Source organism: Alligator sinensis, unplaced genomic scaffold, assembly GCF_000455745.1.
Source record: "Alligator sinensis unplaced genomic scaffold, ASM45574v1 scaffold1290_1, whole genome shotgun sequence".
Lineage (NCBI taxonomy): Eukaryota > Metazoa > Chordata > Crocodylia > Alligatoridae > Alligator > Alligator sinensis.
In genome coordinates this window covers 214,870-228,046 of record NW_005843103.1, presented here as the reverse complement: position 1 = coordinate 228,046, position 13,177 = coordinate 214,870, and the positions used below count along the sequence as shown (strand labels likewise).

General features: G+C 42.0%; 1 protein-coding gene across 5 annotated transcripts in view; it reads right to left on the bottom strand.

The window, feature by feature from the left end:
• USP44 (ubiquitin specific peptidase 44) overlaps positions 1–12,831 on the bottom strand; it is a 28,215-nt gene extending 15,384 nt beyond the window's left edge. For 4 of the 5 annotated variants that reach the window (XR_003092128.1, XR_003092129.1, XM_006037360.3 and 1 more), the window contains exon 1: positions 4,264–7,686. Coding sequence is in view for 3 of the 5 variants with exons in the window: in XM_006037360.3 (XP_006037422.1) it covers positions 4,264–5,691 (1,428 nt within the window). In the remaining 2 variants the exon portion in view is untranslated. Of the gene's footprint in view, positions 1–4,263; positions 7,687–12,699 lie in introns of those variants that run through there. The other variant, XM_025193806.1, reaches the window with a different exon arrangement.
• Positions 12,832–13,177: the final 346 nt, after the last annotated feature.

Genomic DNA, 13,177 nt, shown 5'->3' with positions numbered 1-13,177 from the left:
CCGGCCTGGGGGGGGGGGGGGGGGGAAGCCCCGCACTCATCAACTGCAGAAGCGGCGATTGGGGCCTCTGGGTGCTCATGGCAGAGCCCCCCTATGCAGCATGGAGCAGCAGGGATTGCGCCCCCCCCTCCCCCCCGCTTGGCACCCATGCAGCAGCTGCCCCATGGCGTGGGTGCAACGTGGCTCGGCAGGGTGCTGCACACTGCCTGGGAGCTTGGGCTGCTGGGGCTGAGTGATGCCGGGCTCCGGCTGACACGTGGAGCCGCCCAGGTGCCCTGCCAAGCTGTGCTGCACCTGTGCAAAGAGACAGCTGCCACATGGGTGCCAGGTGGAGGGAGGGGGCAATCCCCACTGCCCCACGTTGCACAGGGGGACTCTGCCATAAGCTCTGAGAGGCCCTGTTTGCCGCTCCTGTAACCGGTGACTGGAGCTTTAAAAAAAGCCCCGTACTCACCAGCTCTGGCAGTGGTGATCGGGGGCCGCTGAGGACTCAAGGCAGACCCCCACTGTGCAGCGCAAGGCAGCAGGGGGCAGTGGAAATTCCCCCCCCCCCGCTTGACACCCATGCAGCAGCTGCCCCATGGTGCGGGTGCCGCGTGGCTTGGCAGGGTGCTGCATGCTGTCTACTACCCTACTGCCATTTGCCCCCTTCCTCCTGGAGCAAGCTATATCCGCATACCGCCTTAGCTGGCCATGCGGCAGCAGGGCAGAGCCCTTGCTCCCAGCACTACAGCACCTGCATCCCGTGCCCCCCCAACCCCCCTCCCTGAGTAATGTGCCCCCTGCTCCGGCTGGGCAGCTTGTCCCAGCTCCAATGCCTCCCTCCCCCATGCCCATTCCCTTCCCAACAGACGTACCAGCTGGAGGCAGCTGTCAGCTGCCTGTTTAGTCTATGGACAAATCTCTGAATCTTTTCCAAATCAATTCAGATGTTTCCAATCGATTCGGAGCTTTTGGTCTCCTGATTCTATTCCAATTCGGAGATTCTGTCCCTGAATTGGGCCGAATCTCCTCAGAATCAAATCAGCTACCAAAGCTTTGCACTGCCCTACTGCTGACAGTTCCTTTTTGATTAAGTGCTTTAACCTCATGACCTTTGAAACAACTATTAATTTTATGCCTAACAACTCTCGTTCTGCGTTGGTATTCTGCAAAGGCATAAAACATTTTGTTGTTGTTCTAAAATAGAAGTAGCAAGTTACTTATACAAGTTCAAAGACCTTTCTTCAGTCAATGTTAAAAAGACTTCAGAAGACTGCTCAAAACAGCCCCCTCAGCCATTAAATATTAAAGGAACATTTAGGTAAAGTGGCCTGAAAAACAGGAAAAGACAAAGCTAAAAAGATGAAATTCAGGCCACACAAAATTTGTTACTTTTGCTAAAAACAGAGGCTTTTTCAGTCAAAAAAAAATGTGCTGATGTAACTGCTCCAGTTGAGCTATCCAGGCAAACATTCCTATGGTCATCAACACAAAATGTTTGGCAGCTGAGCTTATACTAGCTCCCAAAATGAAATAGTTTATCCCAGGAAGAAGACTTTTTGCTGCTATTCCTGAATCTACATTAGAGGGGTTTGTGGGCGTAGTTCTTGCAGACAGGAATGATTCCTCCTCTTTTCCCAGGTCCACACAGCTGTGTTGGGGACACTTAAGAATACAGCAGCAATTCAGTTGATAATTGAGCAATTATAACTTCCAGACTAGTTTTGTTGCCAGTAAGCTTATCAAAAAACAAAAAGGTGGTTAGAAAAAGGTTACATTAATTGCTAAGGTTCTGAAGTGTCAAGAGAATAGAAGTCAACATAATTAGTGGTCAGAAAAGTGACTTCAAAAGGTATAATTTGTTTAATTATGTGAAAAACACAACAACAGCAATGGTTGTAGTCAGCCTTCATAAAAGCAAGTTTTCCCAATACTATGCTGGAAATTCCAGTTAATGTTAAGCTAAACAGATCCGCTAATTCAGTTTGTGAATCCCTTAAGAATTAGGTGATCACTAAACCTCTATTGGCTTTAGCATTGTGGGGCTTAATTTCAAAACTGTTGCATTAAACTCACTGTGCCATCCTGATGCCAGTGATTTACAAAAACACTAACCAAAGAGGACCAGAAGATGATTTTTACAGGAAAGCCAACGTTTCACAACAAGTAGCCAGTTGCTATTAAATTTCCTGCTCTTGAAGTGTTAGATAACAGCAGTCTTGTACTGACAGCTCCACAAGGATCAGCTTACAAGAGCAGGTATAAATCAAAACTCTGACAACAGTGCCGTGTGGAGTATGCTCATTTCTGAAGTGGAAAGGAAGTAATGTTCCCAATAGCATATACAATCATTTCCCAACAGAGTTATGAAACACAGACAACTTACTGCAGACCTAGGCTGTGAGCAGACAATCATTAGGAGTCTACTTAAATCATGGTTAGACTTACCAATTCTTGTGGCTTGCTGCAGCATAAAAAGCAAGTTCTGTGGACATTTTGCAGATGTGCTCTGGTGGCTCCACCCCTTGGCGCTGATTGGCAGAAAGGCCCTGGTGGGAAAGGGATGAGGGGGCAGCTGCCCTTTCTGTGGCCCCATTCCTCAGCACTGATTGGCGGAGAGGCCAGGGGGAAGGAGGAAGGAGGGACCAGGGGGCAGCAGCCATCTTTTCTGCTGCCTTCATGTGACCCCACCAGCTGATGGGGCCAGGACGCAATGGCAGTGAGGACCACTGGCACCCACTGAGGAATCAGCATTTTAAGTTTTTTTGTTGTTGATTTCAAGGACAATCCTGGATTTCATGGTTTCCACGAAACCTGTGAAACCATGATTTAAGTAGATAGCTAACAACCATCCTTCTTTCCATGGGGGGAGGAGATAAGTTGTTAACCCACATTTCCACTAGGTTCACACTTGAGAACATGGGCTGGCAGGATAAAGATTCTTTCCCCTGTAAGATTTCAGCCTCATCCTGCCAGTCACTAGAATTTGACTAGCGTATAAAGACTGACAGAACGTGAAAGAAATAGTCTTCACAGTCAGAGCCCATATTCTCCTCCTTGGTTTAGATGCATTCAGTTCTTAACTTTTCTCTACTAATTTACCAGTAGGAAGCAAAATCTATACTTGGCAGAGGGGAAAAGAATCTTATTTCAGAAAAAGTTATTGTGGTAATCCAAGATCACAGTTGAACTGACCTCATTCAAATAAGCTTTTCTCTATCAAGGAACATCTTTTTGCAACAGATGGTACAGAAATTCGAGTATCTGAGGGTTAATATTTAGCTGGTTCTCAGGACTTTACACAAATAGGCATACTTCAACTGCACTGCATTAAGCTGCTACTTAAATTGCTTCATGCACTGATGGAATATACAGAAGTATTTCATAAGAGCTCTTAAAAAACAGAGCAGCCAAACAGAGGACACAATGAAACCTAGCTCATTTCATTGGCATAGCTTGCTGTATCATCTAAGGAAGAACCCCAGTATCATGAATCAGTGTCCTGTGGATAGAAATCAGACTCACAAATGTTTCTGTATTAAGAATTTCAAAATCCATTTTAAATGATTTACTGAAACAGAACAAATTATTTATAAGGGATAGCAGTGAAAAAGACACATTCTGAGCCCTGAGTAGCAGGGGTGCTTGCAGGGGCCAGGCCAGCAGCAGCTTCTGTACTTGTGTCCTCTTTAAGCGGGAAGCTGGGGCTGGGGTCCCAGTTGCCCACCACTCTTTACAATATTGTGTAGGTGTCACTTAAGTGAATGCAAGAATTACCAATGTTATGTAGTTTCTATGACTTTTTCTTCAACAGAGCCAACCAGATGCTTTTAAGTGTAAAACTTCGATAACTGATCATTAGGAAACAAGACACTATCAATGTCTTTATGTTTCTTAACCCCAGCAGTTAATGGATAACTGATGTAGGTATCTCTCTCAGGTTTGAGATATTACACACACATGTTGAAAAACATTTACTTGTGTAGAAGTCAACTTCTATACCTCAATAATAATTTTTAGGAATATATTTCAGTCATGAAGTGAAGTATTTGCACTTATCATTTGAAGCTGTTACTTTAATTTCTCCTAGGTAATTCCTTTGGTACAGAGAATGATTACATGCACCTCTATATATCATTCAGTATCCTTTTCTCTTGTCCCTTCTTATTCATTAGCTCAACTAGGCAATCCTAACCTTTCAAACCCCTTACAAATATATCATCTGGTTTATGCCTTCAGTGATTTCTACAACAGATTGAAAAAAAAAATCCTGATACATACCTGACTTAAAAGCTGTCCATGAAAAATGGTATTGACCACATTCAGAACCTGTTTCATAAGTTTCCTTTGAGAAGCAGGGATGAGAGCTGGGTATCTGGTCCCAGTGGTTTCCAGTTCCTGCTGTACTTTATCTAAAAGTTCACAGAGGAATTCCTGAGCATCTTGTTGGGCATAACCTCGGAAAGCTGGGATTAATCTCCAAACAGAATGGAGCATTGCAAAAGGAGATACCAGTGCCCACTTGCCAGACCACATAACTTGGAACAGAGTATGTAGTTCATGACAAAGAGATATGTGCTCTGAGCTTGGCTCCTTGGGCTGTATAAGTTCCATATTTCTACTTTTTGATGCCCCCCCACTTAGTCCAGAGGATAAACTAGGTCGCCTTGAAGATGAGCCTTTCACCTTCTCTTGATTCTCATTCACATGAAACACAGAGCCAATAACCAGAGAGTACTTCTTAGAAGACCTTGTTTTACCATTGACTGCTGTTGCCAGCAACTCCTGAGTTTGGTTCAAATCAAGCTTTAAAAAACATTGCCGAAAAATAAGTAAATGACTCAGTACTTGCAGAATAGAGTTCATGTAGCACGTATTTCCCAAGTTTCTCAGTCCTGTTATACCAGGAGTCACCGTAGACCTTCGTTTAATTGGGGAGTCACTGATTTTTTTCAGTTTTACTTCATCTGAGGTATGTGTTCCTTTCAGCTCTGCAGGCAAGTCCAGATCATATTGTACTTTTTGTACGCAGGATGGTACTTTTGAGATTTGACTTCGATTTTGTAAACGAGTACTCTTTCTTGGAGGCATTTTTTCCATCTCTGCTTTCAACTGACGCTTTCGCTCTTGTCTTCTCTTCCGAGCTCTATCCCTCTTTTCCTCTGCCTCTTCCCGATGTCTTTCTTCTTCCAAAATCCTTTTTCCAGGAGGCGTTAGCTCAAACCATGTTCTGAATACTTTGCCCATTAATGAACGCCTCCTGTGCCACAAAGCCGTGAACATGCGGTCTTCATTATGAAGCAAAGCTTGGGCACAATCATGTGAAAGGTACGAATCATCACTTGCTCCCATGGATCGCAAAGTCCGGCCGCTACGGGTAGTGCAGTCATAGTTTTGAGTCTTGATTGCACTTAATGTACTTCTCAACAGTTTTAAGTCACCAGTGGCATTATCATTCAGAACGTAGTCATCACAAAGATAACAGAAAACATACAGCTCATTTACTTCCAATGCCACAGGATGACTACTTTCCTGAAAGTGCTTTAGTGCATGCTCTTCAATATATCTTCCACATGCCACATGGGAACAGCTGAGGCATGCCCATACAGATTCTGTAGTATTGCAGTCCACACAATGCCATTTCTGAGGGTTCAGGATGGAATGGTCTTGGGCAAGCCGCAGCCTTCCTACGTGTTTACACTTATCCATTTTTAATACTGAAATGCTAGAGACGAGATAGGATGATGTATTTTGTGAGCCTAACTATTTTCTGTCTGAGACATTTTGACCTGCAAACTAAGAAAAAAAAGAAAAAGATCAGCCTAAGGTACAGCACAAGTTGGAAGTTATTCAAGACATTTTTGATCACACAAATTTTCAGTTTTAAAAGCAACTATCACAAATTGATGTACAAGACAGTTGAAGTCATGAATTCTACTCTAGATCCTAGCGAGCACACAATCATATCAGGTCACCCACTGATAGTTAGCACCTTTATTCGCAGTTAAAGCAGAAGAGTCAAGGACCAAACCAGTATGTATACAGCTACTCACTCCACTAGTACCTTTGGTGTCAGGACTGAGGCACTGTGATAATATAAGCCTAATCTAAACAAAGTTGCACTAATTGAATTAAAAAATGTTGTTCCAAACTATTTATTATACTACTGCAACTTTGAATAGAAATACATACTTGTTTAACTTGGACCATGCTGGCTTACTTTGACTGGTAAATTTACAGGTATAAACTAAACTGGTAAGTTTTAAATGAAAATGTATCAATAGGAAGTTGCACCAGGCTTTCAGGACTGATTTAGAATTAACCTTTCATTAAACCAATACACTTTATTGTGTTTAAATAAAGCTGCAATGTAGAAGAAAGCACATGACTGCTCATGCTAAAAGGTGTTTAATAAATGTGCTTCAACTCTGAGATCCATTCTGGCATCTTTGTGGGGGATGAGGGAAAGACTTTATACAACCTGCTGGTGACCTGTAGGAATGACAAGCTTGAAACTTCTGCCCTATGAACATTGCATTGGTCTGAGCTACATACAAGGTTGCACCAGTGTAAAGGTGTAATTTTAAACAGGTTTTCAATCACTGAAGATGATAAAGTCAATTTAAATCTGGTTCATACTGTAAATTTCTGGAGGGGAGTTGAACAGATATAGCCAGTTTTTAACAAAAACAAAAGTACCCACAGTAAGGGTTTGTACTGCTTTAACTAAACTCATTTGCATGCAGACAAATCCTAACTGATAAGAATGACAAAAGTAAATGATTCTCTCTCTCTGCCTTTCCTCCCTTAACAGTATAAAGAGACATAATCCGGCAACCTAAGTCAGTACATTCTTAAATCTGAGCTCACACATCGGTGCTAATATTACTAACAAGAAAGGCTAGACAGAACATATTGCTGGTTTCACTCATCAAATTAACTCCCTCTAGAAGCACCATATATTTCTCATTAGAGAAGCTTCAAGCAACTCTCAAATATTATGTGAAGATGCATAAGAGGCTGTGTTGAAAAAAGTCATGTTTTCATTACAACCCTAATCACTAGTACGCTACAATTCTTTCATTTTTACAAATTTGGAAGCTGTGTACAAATAGTTGATCATTACATATCGGGCCAGACCATATTAATGTGAAAATCCAGTGTTTGCTATCCCAGTTATCAATATAGAAAGTTTTGGTATATATGTGTCAAATGATGTGGCATTTGTGAAAAAACTAGATAAGAAATGGCAACTGGTTAGCAGAAAAACTTCTATGTACACTCCACCTAGATAATATCTTTCATTTACACATTTTTTTTTACTGATCACATCTACATTGAACTTGTTTTTCTTCCACTCCTCCACCAAAAAAGGTTTACCACATGACTATACATCTATAGATATTGTTTTACCATCTAAATATGAAGATTTTTAAACATCTTACAAGCATACACTAGTATCTAACTGTAATCTGTACAGCCTTCTCTACAATACAATAAACAGTCTGTAAATTGCATTAATTGAACTAATCAATTCAACACATCCATGATAAGCATCCTCACTCATTCAGGCTTTGCCCCATGTCCTTATTAGTGTCATATTGAATGAAATAGTTTGAATGTTTGTAAAGATTGCCCATTAGCCAGTTTCAGGAAGAAGATAGGATTTATCTCCTTATCTAGCTCATTGTTTTGGAGCTATGTGCGAAATGTCCTGACTTCACCTAAAACCTTAATTTAAATTGTATCTTTAGAAGTTTTTTACAAAGAAAACAAATGTCCTAAATTCCGAGACATCAAAGCCTAAGGCCTTTTAACCAGACTGGTAAAAAGAAAAGAGTATTTACAGTGATATGGAAGTCTCCCCAAGAATAATTTAAAAATGCTCAACAAAGGTAATTTCTGTTGAGTAAGATCCGAGCCCAAATTTGGGAGTTATGACAAGTTGAGTAGGAGGAGCCCACTGACGTCAGCTCGCTCAATAAAATGTGTAACTTCCTGTCCCAATTTGGAGGTGACTTCACTTGCAGAACAACGAAGGAAGAATCGCAAGTATAAGTTCAGATTAGATTGATCGCCTAATCAAGCCTCTCCGTGAACATGAATCTCTTAGTTCACGCTGAAGCCGCGGAGCGCCCGAAAGGGACTGAAGGAAGGGGACGTAGTCCTATCACTGGTGAGCCCAGCTCATTGAATCGTATTGCTGAGGCCAGCCTATTGAACCGTACTACTGAGGCCAACCCATTAAATCGTACTACTGAGGAATGAAACCATATTTTGGTATTTGGCTTCTCGGAATTCTAGGATTGTAAGTATATTATGAAAAATAACAGTATTGATTCAAATTTAACTTTTAGTTGTAATTGTAGTTGTTTTTGTAACACTAATTCTTATAGCATTGTTTGGGAAGGAAGTGCATTCGGAGCATTGTTTCTGATATATGTAATTATTGTGTTTTTAATGTTTGTGGTGTTTCTTAAAGCTAAGCAGTGTTATATACGTAGCAAAGAGTTTTAAAATAAAATTGTGTTGTATGAATTAAGTGTGTAATCATTGTGAAATCGTGCAATCAGCTAACTACTCCCCCAGCCAGTGCATCAAAACGAATCAGTAAATTGTGTGGGATTTTCTCTATTCCATAACCCACTAGAGACAATTAGTACTGTCCTCAACAGTTAGATAGGTGCCAATTCATAATTCCTAGATTGGATGTGAAAAGCAGCACATTGTTTGGGATTTCTCAAGACCATTGCTATGCTATGAAACAGTAATAAGGATTCATAGACTGTTAGGGGCTGGAAGGGACCTTGCAGATCATCAGGTCCAGCCCACCTTGCTCTAGGCAGGAAGACAACTAGGGTTAGGTGATCCCAGTGAGGTGACTGTCTAGTTTCCTCTTGAAAACCTCCAGGGTAGGTGACTGCACCACCTCTGGAAGGAATTTATTCCACAGTCTGGACACCCTGTGAAGGAGTTTTTCCTAGTATTAAGCCTGAAGTGGCCTTCCAGAAGTTTGTATCCCTTGGTCCTGGTCTTCCCCGGGGGTGCCCTGGTGCACAGCTGTTAGCCGAGCTCCTGATGCACTCCTTTGATATAATGCTAAGCCGCTGTCAAGTCCCCTCTCAACCTTCTCTTCTTTAGGCTAAAGGCCCAGGTTCCTCAGTCTTTCCTCATATGGCTTGCCTTGCAAGTCCCTGATCATATGCGTGGCTCTTTTCTGGACCCTCTCAAGTTTTTCTACGTCTTTATTGAAATGCGGCGCCCACAACTGAACACAGTACTCCAACTGTGGTCTCACCAGTGCTGAGTACAGTGGGAGTATCACTTCCTTAGCTTTACACAAGATGCATTGGTTGATGCATGCCAGCGTGTTATTTGCCCTGCTGACAACCGCCTCACACTGATGGCTCATATACATGTGATGGTCAATCATTACCCTTAGGTCCCTTTCAGCCGTGGTGCAAATCAAGCTGTCACCAAAAAGCCTATATATGTTGAGGGTTGTTTGCCACCAGATGGACCACCTTATACTTGGAAGTGTTAAACTTCATTTGGTTCCAGTCTGACCAACTCTCAAGCCTGTCCAGGTCCACTTGTATCTACAACCTATCTTCTGACACGACCACACTGTCCTATAACTTGGTATCGTCCACAGACTTGGCCAGCGAGCTTTTCACTCCCCCATCCAAATCACTGATAAAGATGTTGAAAAGCACCGGTCCAAGCATGAACCCCTGAGGGACACCGCTGGCCACTTTGCGCCAGGACAACACAGATCCGTTCATGAAAACTCTCTGGGTCCTACTCTGTAGCCAGTTTCCCACCCACTGAACTGTTGAGCAGCTGAGCCCACCATCTTCCAGTTTTCCCACAAGGATATCATGGGATACTAGATCAAAAGCCTTTCGGAAGTCTAGGTATATAATGTCTACCTCATCTCCCATGTCCAGGTGGCGAAAGACCTGGTCACAGAAGATGAGATTGGTAAAACAAGACCTACCCACAACAAAGCCATGCTGGCTGTCACTCAGAATCTTACTTTCTGTGAGTATATCACACACAGATTTTGTAATGATCTTTTCCAGGATTTTCCTTGGGATGGAGGTTAGGCTAATTATATTGGCCTATAGTTGCTTGGGTCCTCCCTCTTCCCCTTCTTGAAGATGGGCACAATTTTGGCCCTCTTCCAATCCTCAGGGATTTCCCCTGTGCGTCAGGAATTCTGAAAGAGCTTTGCCAGGGGTTCTGCAATGACCTCTGCCAGCTCCTTCAGCACTCTCAGATGAAGTCCATCTGGTCCTGCTGACTTATAAATGCCTAGCTTTTCTATTTGGTATTGCACCCACTCAGCATCTGCAGCAGGGAGGCTGTCAGTTCCAGCATGTCCCCTATGAGCCTTATCTCACTTGTCTTTCCCATTGGTCTGGTGAAATACCAAAGCAAAGTGGGCATTCAGGAGTTCAGTTTTTTCCTGAATGTCAGTTACTAGCTGTCCTGAGATGTTAAGCAGGGGTCCCACACTTCCATTTGTTTTCCTTCTACTGCCTACATACCTAAAAAAGGACTTCTTATTGTCCTTGACTTCTGATGATTTGTTGGACCACTGAAGTGTGCCTGTATCTGTACTTACATTTAATCTTTGTGGAAGGAAGGTGTTTCAAACTAGTCTATTGGTAGGCGATTCATTGTGTTTGGCTGTGCATTTATTTTTGCAGTTCCCCTTTGCAAAAAAGTAGCTCTAACCATTTTACAGATGGGGAATTGAGACAGGGACTTTCCTAAGGTTGCACAGGAAGCCTGTCATAGAGTAAGAGAACTAAACCCATACCTCTCAATTCTAGGTCACTACTCAATTCAGGAGACCATCTTTCCTCCCAGGTTTTAAAACAAACAATTTATTATGCATCAGATGTCCTGTCTAGGTGCATGCACTTCCTTACAGTACATAAAAATTAAGCCACAATATCTTAGCCTGCAATGAAAGAGGCAGCAGCTGCAAAGTGCCCTCCCCACTCTACCTCACAATAAACCATTTGTCTGGCACATACCCTTAGTGATTCAGGTTCAGAAACAGTTTTCATACTGATTTAAGCAGCAGTTAAATTCACCTACGTTTCTCATGAAACGGCTTTAATGAAAAATGTTAAGATAATGTCACATCAGTCCTATTAACCTAAGTTATTAAAGAACTAAAAACTGAGAATTGACACGTTTGGTAACCCATGGCATAACAATGGCGGGGAAGTAGGGCATGAGTCCCTAGCACTTATTAAGACAGGAGCACCACAATGGAGCTAGGTGGATGCTTCCTTCCCCACCCCAACCCTCCCACACCCTTCTGCTCCCTGCACCTCCCCTGCAGCAGCTCTGGCAGCAGGGAGGGCAGAGCGGCAGCAGAAGTGCATCAGACAAGAGCAATGGTCCCAGGGGTTCACCACTGCAAGGAAAATATCACCACCATGTTTTGCTGCTGAAAATCATTCTTCCTCCTCCCCCATCTCTTCTTAACATTACATGGCTAGAAGCTTTCAAACTGAAGCCTTTTCCATCTGAAAATTTAGTTTGACAAAAGCAAAACCTTGCACAGGAATATACTGAGTTCTGACCAATCTTTTGAAGGAAATTAGTTAAGGTCTGGAGTGAAGTCTAGTTTTCTTCCTGCCTGCCCTCCTACCTACCAGGGAGGAGGCAAAGTTTCCTAGGCTCCTCCACAGATATGGTAAATTTATTACCAGAGATTATAGAGGAATATAGAAGAACTGTTTAGTTTATTGTTACAGCTTTATAGATAAGCCTCCAGCCACCTGAATGTTCACCAGAAATACAGGAAATGCTTTGAAGAGCTAAAGCTTAACACCTGACCCTTACTTACCTAAGCTCCAGTTCAGGGAATATGTCAAAAGAACACTGGACTACCTATATTTAAACATCTTTCTTATTAAGAGCACAAATCATTCCACTGGCTTCAAGGACACAGCTTGTTACTATACGGAATGCATACTGCAGCCTTTAATGTGCAAAGTAACATAAAATTTGTCTAACTTTATCCCAGCAATGGAGTTGGGTCCACTGAAAGTTATCATCCACAAAAATCCTTGCCTTTCGCATAATTTCTGGACCATCACGACACCACTCCAACACTACCAAAGTAACAGAACAAATCTGATAAAAGCTCAGAATGCCATGGAAGTTCTTTAGTGGTTCGGGGCTTAAAGACTAATAACAATCAAAAGAGAATAATGCTTTTCTCCAACAAAGGACTGCAGAGAAACCATACCAAATTGTTGGGTTGTTACATGGATTTCTTTACAAGGAAAGATGTGAAGAGAATAAAAATGTACTGATGGCTCGGTTAAGCCAAGTAACTTTCAAATATTTAGCTGTACATAAAGACTGAGCAAAGTTCAGGATAATACATGGGATGAAATCAAGAATGGGAAGATCTCGGCTAAGTATTAAAGTAAATTGCTGATAACATACATTAGAATATGGAAGAATTTCAAGTAGAAATAAAGTTATTTAAAACAAGAATGGGTAAATTCCTAGACTGGGAGAGTTGAAGTAGACGGCCTAAATTAAAGAGTGGTGGCAGAGATCAGATACACAACCTGCTGCTACTAGAGGAGAGTTGCAGCTGGGGAAAAAAGCAGAAGCCATCCGACTTGCAGTATTCAATCAGAAAAGATTAAAAATTCCCCACAGAAAGTTATTCAGTACCAATTTGTGTGTTGGCTTGCTCCATCCTCCCTCACAGGGTTCCACTCTCTGTACAGGCAAAGAAACTGGTCTGAATTAGTTGGCCAGCACTTCAGAGATCAAATCCTCCTTCTTGCAGTTTGCACTAAAAGCTGAGCAAAAAGGATAAGCTAAGTAACAAGGGAGAGACTAGCAAGAGAGTGCTAACAAAAATGTGTATGTAATTAAAGCCTGTGGAAGAATTCAACTATACAGAACCCTCTCTCCCTCCAAGTTTCACTGGTACAAAAGAAAGGGTATCAAAAGACTTGGATTTTTTTTCTTAAAAAAAAGCTTTTAACTATCGTCTTCAAGGTTGTTGCATCAATGTAAAGCTTGATTTTTTTTTTAAATCATATGCAAAGAGAACTGACAAACTTCAAAATTTAAAGCATGCTCAACCTGTTTCAAGTTTATGTTGTGTTAAAAATAACTTTTATTAACCCAGACCAACAGACAT